Source organism: Capsicum annuum, chromosome 6, assembly GCF_002878395.1.
Source record: "Capsicum annuum cultivar UCD-10X-F1 chromosome 6, UCD10Xv1.1, whole genome shotgun sequence".
In the NCBI taxonomy this organism is placed as follows: domain Eukaryota; kingdom Viridiplantae; phylum Streptophyta; class Magnoliopsida; order Solanales; family Solanaceae; genus Capsicum; species Capsicum annuum.
Window position 1 is genome coordinate 18,530,179 of NC_061116.1, and position 9,830 is coordinate 18,540,008.

General features: G+C 31.8%; 1 protein-coding gene across 1 annotated transcript; it reads right to left on the reverse strand.

Annotated features, from left to right (window-relative positions):
* Positions 1-479: 479 nt before the first annotated feature.
* LOC107852133 lies at positions 480-6,464 on the reverse strand. The gene is made up of 3 exons (XM_016697186.2): positions 5,998-6,464; positions 1,630-1,843; positions 480-1,382 (listed from the first exon to the last, which is right to left on the reverse strand). The coding sequence occupies exons 1-3, from the start codon at positions 6,259-6,261 to the stop codon at positions 895-897; spliced, it is 966 nt and encodes a 321-aa protein (XP_016552672.2). The 5' UTR covers positions 6,262-6,464; the 3' UTR covers positions 480-894.
* Positions 6,465-9,830: the final 3,366 nt, after the last annotated feature.

Genomic DNA, 9,830 nt, shown 5'->3' on the forward strand with positions numbered 1-9,830 from the left:
AACTGTAAGAAGAGAATTTAAATTAGATAATTAATAGTGAAGGTATTTTAGACCCCGAATAATTGCTAACTAGCAGTGATGATGACCAATTATGGTTGTTGGTCGTTGTAATTGCTGATGGCAATTAATAATGGTGATCGATGATATATAGTGGAAACAATTTTGGATCTTTTTAATTGAAGGAGAGTATATTAAAATTAGACGATAACAATGAGGGTATTCATGATCCAGGGTATTTTTAGCTCTTTTCTGTTCCAACCAAACCCTTATAGTTAGATTTAAGATATTATGAAGAAAAGAACAAAATTTAAGAAGAAATACTAAAAATAAGTCTAATCAAATTCCAGAAATCATCACACACTAAGCTGTACTAGACACCAAACATAAATAATGAATAGCAAAAGTAACACCTCCAGCGGTTGCACAAGACACTAGTAGACCAAAAATAATAAAAACATCACTTCAAGAGCCGATGCATATGGGAAAAGAACAAAATAAAATTTATACCTCTTCATAAAAAGGGACATTGGGGGTGATTAGCCAAGTGCCAAAATTGAATCAAAAAATAAAATACAAATCAAATTGAATCTGATCTTTAAACGAAGGCACAAATTGGGGAAAAGTTCCGTGGCAAAAATTAATATATTCTATATTATGGTAGCAAGATGCTAAAACAAAACAAGATGCAACTCTCAAGTGTAGATAACCAAAACTGGAGAACCTTGATCGTGGTAGCATGTGAACAAGATTCCCCCAAATCGTGTCATTATGATACAAACAAACTAAATCCGCTGTATTTTTACCTCATCTTGAAGGTTCTGTAATTTGTTGAATGTCGAAAAGAGGAAGTGGAAATGATGTCGAACAAAATTGTGTTCTCTGTTCAATGCAAGATCAGAGAGTCGCGGGGGAAGCATGACTCGATTGGATCTTAAACCCCTGCCACTTTCTATAGTTCTTATGTACCAAGAATCCTTTGGCTTTGATTTCAGATCCAATACAGGATTTTATCCTCCACAACAGTTCAGTACAATGCCGATGACAGGAATTAGAGGGGGTTACGCTGCTCTGGACCTGAACATTGACTACTCTTTGACTGGACGATTCCCACTTGGCTTCTAAATAGGCAAGGGATCGCCATGGAGGAAGAGGCATTGAATTCTGTTTGAGTGAACATTTCGCTGCTTCTACCATAGCCTGAAGATACAGCTTAAGTTTTGTTACTGTGCCAACATAAACTGGTGGAAGACAACTCAAGACCACGTTGTAGGATTTGACAGCTCTTGCAATTTCAAAGTGGCTCCGGAAGTCGAGATCAATTATATACCTTTCGGAGTATCCATCACTTCCATGGGAGATCACCTCAATGTACTCGTGTTCACCTACACAATGTCAACCAGAAATCTAGCTCTTAAATTTACATGGTGGATGCTTCAGAATGTAAATTTAAATATTTAACCACAACAAATGGTGCCATGAACACATATGATAGATAAAGTGCCATGAACACATTAGTTTCAGACTATAACGTTGTACTGTCAAAGGCTTTCCTACTTAATCTAAAGAATGAACATAGTTAGACCCCTTAAGATCGAAAACAGGCAAGAATTGAATCAGAAGAAAGCGTACCTCCAGGAATCTTTCCACAACCCTGCCACTTGGTTGCACACAAATCTGCATTATAACCGCAAGACTGGAGGAGCTTCACTAGATAAGATCTGATGCAGCTCGCATTACAAGTTTCGGGCTTCCCAGTACAGCAAGATTCGGTCATTGAAAGAATAAGGGAATGAACCACCATTGTTAAGTCAATTTCATACTGATCCACTGAGTTCTTGTCCAGCTGCAAAAATGAGACAATTTGCCATGAAGTTCCATTATTAAGATATTTTCCCTCTTGCTGACAAGTGAAAGTTGATAGCAAGGAGCAAAAGACCAACATGTAAAAGCTAGAATTTCAGTCTCCTTATGCTCGGAACTCTCAAACATTTAGAAATTCATTCCGTTGACTAATCTTCTCTTTCTTGAGCAGCAACAGTAATTCAAAGAAGATATTCAGAAAAATCATTTTTTCCTAGCCTGTAAAGGCTCAAAGAACTTATGACTCCCATTTCTTATTTATCAAAGACATCATTTTTCATCTTCATATAAGTTTCATTGTTACATCAGACTGACTGAATTATGCACAGGTAATTGAAAATACTCCAATTATCCCGTTTCAAATTTTATCCTCTAGAGAAACACATCACATGTGCTATACTATTAAAGCTCACATTGTATACACCTATATAGAAATACTTGGAACAATTTCATTGCTAACCTCACGCAAAACTAAAATTCAATGAAACAAACATGCATACGGAAAAACAACGACCACTCTCTTTCAAGCTTTAATTGTTCCTGGATAAAATCCTTATCTGTGCTATTCAAGTTCAAGCTCGCTGCATATACACCTTTACTGACACTAGAATAAATTTCACACCTAACAACTCTATACCACATGCAAAACTAAAATCCAATGAGGATATACATGTATACACGGAGACAAGGATAACTCCATTTCGAACATTCATCGCTCTGTTCTATTCTAACTTGTTCATATGCAGCTAGAGCTACGAGCATAACATGCCTATTCACTGAAATGAGGATTGCTCCAAAAACATTAAACAGATTAAATCGTTACGTGCTGTTCAAGCTTAGTGGGTACCTAGACAAGTTTGATTGTTGAGGAAGTTACTTAGAACACATCACATGGTAATAAAAGAAACATAGAGGAGGGAAAAGATAGCTGACAGTCATGCCTTATACACACAAAGGTGTCAGCAGGATGAGTCCATGTCTCCAAAAGAATGGGGAGTATTATTGCTCAACCCTGAATTCGGTGCAGGATAGTAATTTTTCTTATGGCAGCGGGTTGCTCATTTTTGCACTTCCAGAAGCTTGTACTACAAAGAATACTTAAATTGTGTGCCCCTACAGAGTGCAATTTCAACCTCTTATAAACAAAAAACATTGCCTAATTAGAACAACCACCAAAATTGGGCAGCCCGGTCCACTAAAGCTCTTGCTATGCGCAGGGTCCGGAGAAGGGTCCAGCCACAAGGGTCTAGCCTTACCTTGCATGTCTGCAAGAGGCTGTTTCCGAGGCTTGAACCCATTACCACCTGGTCACATGGCAGCAACTTTACATCCCCAAAATTGGATTTAAGTAAATGCAGGTAATTGAGCAAGAACACCACAATCATGCTTCTACATTGACTACCCTTTTGTACACACTGTTATCAAAATTAACTTCTGTGATAAATAAAATTGCAATATTCTTCTTTTACTAATCTTGTGTAATTGCATTATTACCCCGTTTGTTTATGCACTTATAGCAAGTCCAAGTTTTCAACCTGCTAAGCTCCTGAGCTGGTTTGGCTTGTCTCTACTCAATGGAATCCTACTCAATCCATTAGCTTTCTCCTCATTATCTTCAATTTTTACTCCAAATTCACCACAAGCTCTTGAAAGCTGTTATTCAAAATTTATAATTATGCATTGAAATGCATGAGAATTTCATTCAAAGAACTTACATGACTCCTATTTCCTATCTATCAAAGACATCAATATCATTTTCAAAAATTTTCATGCATTCAAAAGTGAATTATATTATATGCAAATGAATGAAGAAACTCAAATTATTCCATCTCAAATTCTAATCCTCGGGAAAAATTGTCACTTGTGCTATACTGTTATATCTTTACTTGTTGATGCCCAGAAGTGCCTAGCCCAAGTTGTGTACACCTCCACTATCATACAATTTTAGCTTTGCATACACCTAATACAAAAATAATTGAACAGTTCCATGGCATACAAAACTAAAAATTCAATGAGCATAAACATGAACAAAAATAAACAAGGACTACTCCATTTCAAACGTTAATTGTTCCTGCATAGAATCCTTATGTGTGCTATTCAAGCTCCCTATCTATACATCTAAACTAAAACACTAGACCAATTCCACACCTAACACCCTCTATACAACCTCCAAAACGAACATCGACATTTGTATACACAGAGACGAGGATAATTCCATTTCAAACAATAATCGCTCTGCAGAAAACCATTACCTATTCCATTCAAACAAGCATAAACATAGAATTCACAGAAATGAGAATTATTCCAATTCAAACATCAATTACACCAGATTAAGCTACCATTTTGCCATAGGTTTTGAAATTGAAACTTCAAACAGGAAAATTTGAGTTTTCGAAGTTGTGTTTGAACATGCATTTTACTTGGAAAAAAATTGAAGATCAAATTCTCAAAATCTGATCATGGCTAAACAAATACTCCATTTGAAGACAAACTTTCAAAAACTACTCTCAAAATCTATGGTCAAATGCTAGCTAAATATTCATTTTTACTGTTCAAGCTTACTGTGCACACACCTAGAATAAAAAACTTACAAACTTTCTCCAAATTCTACTCAAAAAGCATAATACCCTCTATACTAACATTTTGTATACACAAAGACAAGGATAATTCCATTTCAAACAATAATCACTCTGCAGAAAACCATTATCTGTTCTATTTAAGCTTCGCTCATATGCACAGAAATGAGGAGTACTCCAATTCAAACATTAGTTGCTCCTGACTAATTATTTCTCTGTACTGTTCACGCTAGAGAATTTAACAATTTCATAGCTAAAACCTCCAAATTCCACAAAAGGACCAAAATCGAACGCCGATAAACTCCAACAAGTATACAATACCTACTGTAATCCTATCTATTTTATTCAAGCTTGGGTCATACGCACAGAAATGAGAGATTACTCCAATTCAAACATCAATTGATCCGAATTAACTATTTGTCTGTATTGTTCAAGCTAGAATTTAACAATTTCACAGCTAAAACCTCCAAATTCTACACAAAGAAGAGGAGATAATTCCATTTCAAACAGTAATCACTCTGCAGAAAACCGTTATCTGTTGTATTTAAGCTTCGCTCATACGCACAGAAATGAGGACTACTCCAATCCAAACAATAATTGCTCCAGATTAACTATTTTATGAACTGTTCAAGCTAGAATTTAACAATTTCACAGCCAAAACCTCCAAATTCTACACTAAAAGCAGCAAACTCAATCATAGATAAACTCCAATATGTAAAGAATACTCACTGAAATCCTACCAATAAGAAGAGCGAAAACGGAGAAACCGGAATCATTATCACTGCTATACCTAGACTCCGCACCAACGCCAGAACATTTGTATATGCAGAAACAAGGATAAGTCCATTTCAAACAATTATCTTTCTGCAGAAAACAGTTATCTCTTCTATTCAAACTTCACTTATATTCACCTTGACCAACTAACATACACATATTTATTTACAGAAATGAGATTTATTCCAATTCAAATATCAATTTCTTCAGATTAAGCTCCTGTTTGTCCATATATTTTGAAATTTAAACTTGAAATTAAAAATTAGAATTTCGGAAGTTGTGCTTTTTCGAATATGAATTTGTGTTTGGACAAGATCAAAATCAAATTCATGGCTAAACAGATACTCCATTTGATAAATTTTGAAAAAATACTCTCAAAATCTATGGCCAAACAATAAACTAAACAATTTCATGGCTAAAAAAAACTCCAAATTATATACAAAAAGCGCAAGAAGAGCTAGATCAAACACTCCATTTGATAAATTTTCAAAAAACTACTCTCAAAATCTATGATCAAATGGTAGCTAAACATTCGCTTTTAAGCTTAACAATTTCATAGCTAAAACCTTCATATTTTACACAAAATCAAACGTCGACAAACTCCAACGCATACAGAATACTCACCTCAAACCTATCAGCAAGCTCCAGTTGATAAATTTACAAAAACTACTCTCAAAATCTATGGTCAAACGCTAGCTAAACATTCATTATTCGTTTGTAAAATTAACAATTTCATAGCTAAAACCTCAAAATTTTACATAAAAAGCAACATATACAGAATACTCACCGTAATTCTATCAGCAAGAAGAGCGAAATCAGAGAAACCGGAATCATTATCACTACTACACCAAGACTCCGCACTAGCACTACTACTTTCCAGAAACTCGCTAACCATAGCAGCCAAATCCGGTTCACTATCATGACTATAACAACCGCCGCTGCCGCTGCCGCTGCCGCTGCCGGCTCCAACTCCGTCGCCTCTGTTAAACCAATTTCCGCCGCTTCCGCCGCCGTCAACAACCACCGGAGCTCGCCGTTCATGACTTCTCATCTCCGGCCAAAAAAACTAATTTGGATTTATTTATTTTTTTGAAACAAGAGAAAGCGTCAATAAAGGCGAGCGGGAATTGAAAAGCTTTTCAGCTTAAAGCTTTCTATTATGAATGATCTCGATAGTTCGTTCTTAAAAAGGAGAAAAAAGAAAAGATAATTAATTTGGTACAGCGAATATTAATAGTAAACAGCTGTAACATTAAAAAAATGTATATCCAATTGTGTAGGCAACAAGTTTCAAATATTCTAGATGTTCCGAAATGAGCGGTTACTATTATAATTACCTGAAATTGAAACTCTTTTTCTTTTCTTTTTTTATCTTATGTTGAATAGTCAAAAAATTATACTCCTATTTTTAATAAATCTTTAGATATTTTAAAGTTTTAACTACAATTGGAGATTTCGTAATTATCAAAAAAAAAAAAAAAAAAAGTTCGACACAATTGAATTTGGTAAAAAAAAGAAAACAAACTCCATCCATATCTTTTGTATTTTTTAAAAAAAAAATATTAATTATGACTTTTAAATTAAAATATTTGTAGTTTTTAATAATTATTATTATTAAAAATAAAAAAATACTTTAAGCTTGTAAGGTGATAAATAACTTGGCGTGACTATCTTTAAAAATTATGATAAATAATTTAAGGTAAATCAGTAATTTATATAATTTTTAAATTGACGTATGCGTTCGACTGAAAATCAAATGCATTCAATCTCCAACAACTTCTCAATGATTCTTCAACGATACAGAAAATGTTTTGATAGTAATTTCATTATTGATAATGTTATAGATTTACAATCATAAACTAATAAAGAAATCATTCAATAATAACGCATCAATACTTGATGTTGTTGGCTTGAGAAAAATATTTATTAGAACTGTTTTATTGATTTATTTTATGTTTAATTCATCAAAAAAAATTAAAAAATATTTTTTAAAAAATAAACTATCTAATTAAAATAGGTAAAAATAAGTTCTACAATTAGCATTCTACATTATCTTTATCTCTTCATCTTTCAATATACCACGTTTTCACGAGTTTGGAATCTAAAGGGCAAATTTTTTTTTTTATCAAAAATTTTAAAGGAGAATATATCAAAATTGAAAATACCAAAATGGACAAGGTAAACATAGGTGATTGCCTTGTCCATTAAAAGTTAACGTCGCTTGGTTATATGTTAAAGTGCAATTCTATTAATAATAAATATTATCTAATTAGAATTCAAATTTTTAATTTTATTATAATTATTTAATTATAACAAGATATCTTTATTTATATAATAACAGATACAATATAGTAAATCGAGGTACCCCTTCTATGATAAATTTGAACCTTTCATCTATTTTTGTGTTGTTAATATGCCTAGTCTTTCCGGCAATTGCAATGGCTTCTTTATTTATTTATGTTCAAAAAAACAAGATTGTTTAGATCCTCTGGACCCAATCTCATTCATTTTCTTTTTTTTTGAAAACGTGATTTTACCTTACAAAGTAAATTGACTCGTTTATCTTATTCAACTGTATGAATGTAAGGAGACTATTTTACGTTACAATGTAATATTGGTCCCTTACCTTATAAATTGTAAACCGCCCAGTTCATTCATTGTTTATTCATATTACTTATTTTTTTTACCTGTTTCACTCTCTTCATTCATATTACTTGAGTGTTTTTCTTGTTCTTGTTCAACGTGTATTTCATAAAAAAATTATGCACTTTAAGGTATGAAATAATTATATAAAAATGTGACTAAAATATACCTTAAAGTACAGAATTTTGATGAAATACACTCTGAACAAAAACAAGAACGATGAATGAAATTGGAGATTTGTAAAAAAATAAAAAATTAACATTGTAAGAAACAAATATTACCTTGTAAGGTAAAATAGTATCCTTGCCTTCACTATAATTGAAATAAATTCTTTACTAAATACTTCCTTCCTTCATAACTTGTTCACTTTTGACTTACATATGCTTTATGAAACAATAAATAGATGGGTGGTTTTAGTATATCACCCTTTGAATATAATAAACTTTTGATTTTGAAAAATGCAATGAGTGATGTATTATGTTTAATATTAAGGATAAAATAGGTAAAAATAAATAAATTATTAGTTAATTTCATAAATTGGACAAGTATTATTATACATCCAAAATAGAAAAGTAAATAAATAAAGATCGGAGAAAGTACATCGATGTCATTAAATTTTCAACTCTTACCAACTTTTTCAATCAAAGAATAAAGTCAGCGGGTCCATTTACCTTGTATGTAATCAATCGGCGTTAACTTTTAATGGACAAGATAATCACCTGTGTTTACCTTATTCATTTTGGTATTTTTCAATTTTGATATGTCCCTTTGAAAATTTTTATTAAAAAAATTATCCTTTAGGCTCCAAACTCTCGTTTTTACTCTCTCTAACATCTCACATCTCATAATGTTATTCTAAATTATGCACAAATATTTTTAAAATAATATTTTTTATTTAAAAACACATAAATAAGTAAAAATTTCATTTATTCTTCTAAACAGTTTTTTGCAGGACATAAATACTTATTTGTGTATCATATATCCAAGTTACGTCACTCATGGCTTTAATCTTTAAAAAACTTATAGTTCATCATTGTATGAGACTTAAATTCAATCGTTGAAAGATAAAAATTTAAAAATTATCAATTTTAATGATAATTTATGCAATTTCAACATCTTCCTTCTTGCGCTGCCTTTAAAATTTTACATACTTTTTTTTATATCAACAATTATGTATTGTCGAGCTCTTTATACTAAACAGCTTGAGTAGGTTTAGTTTAATTTACAACTTATTTTAAGTACCTCCTTTTTTCATTTTTAAATTTTCTTGAAAAGTGAAATAATGGAAGAGAATTCAAAATATATTATTTATAAAGTAAAAAAGAAAAAGAAACAAACAACAATGCGCTATGCTTTTATGAAAATGTTCCCCTAAACGTAAGTCTAGCTGCCCAAGCGGTGGCTGTCACTTTCATAGTACGTTATTATGGACATGTAATTTTATTGTACTTTTTCTCTTCTTAATTTATGTATTATAATTCATGAAAATAATATTTAAGATAATAATACACGTGTCTTCAAATATATTGCGTGAAATTTTAAATTCAAAAAAAAAAAAAAAACTGCACTAAATACAGTAATATAATTTTCTAAGACAGATAAAAAGAAAAATAAAATGTATAAATTGAGACAAATGACTATCTAGTATTTGGTGGCGGAGCCAGGATTGACATCAAAGGGGCCAGGATTGACATCAAAGGGTTCACAAGTGAATATACGAACTAACCAAAGGAGATTCGATATCTACTATATATACATAAACAATAATTTTAACTATGTATATATAGTATAATTTTTCATCGAAGTAGCTCTGCCCGTGCTAGTACTAACTATGTAGAATTGTGAAAAACAGACAACACCTCGTCAATATGTATGCTTCTTCATTTTTAATATATCAAGATAAAATAAAATACTTTTTTCTTTTTTATTTAACATTTATTACTTATTATTCAAACTATTTTCAAGACATATATTCTA

Excerpts from the sequence above, each read along its gene's own strand:
- LOC107852133 (XM_016697186.2), bottom strand. The coding sequence starts at position 6,261 with ATGAGAAGTCATGAACGGCGAGCTCCGGTGGTTGTTGACGGCGGCGGA. Across the intron at positions 1,844-5,997 it reads TTCTTGCTGATAGAATTACG|CTGGACAAGAACTCAGTGGA; the intron begins GTGAGTATTCTG and ends TCATTTTTGCAG. Across the intron at positions 1,383-1,629 it reads TTGTGGAAAGATTCCTGGAG|GTGAACACGAGTACATTGAG; the intron begins GTACGCTTTCTT and ends GACATTGTGTAG.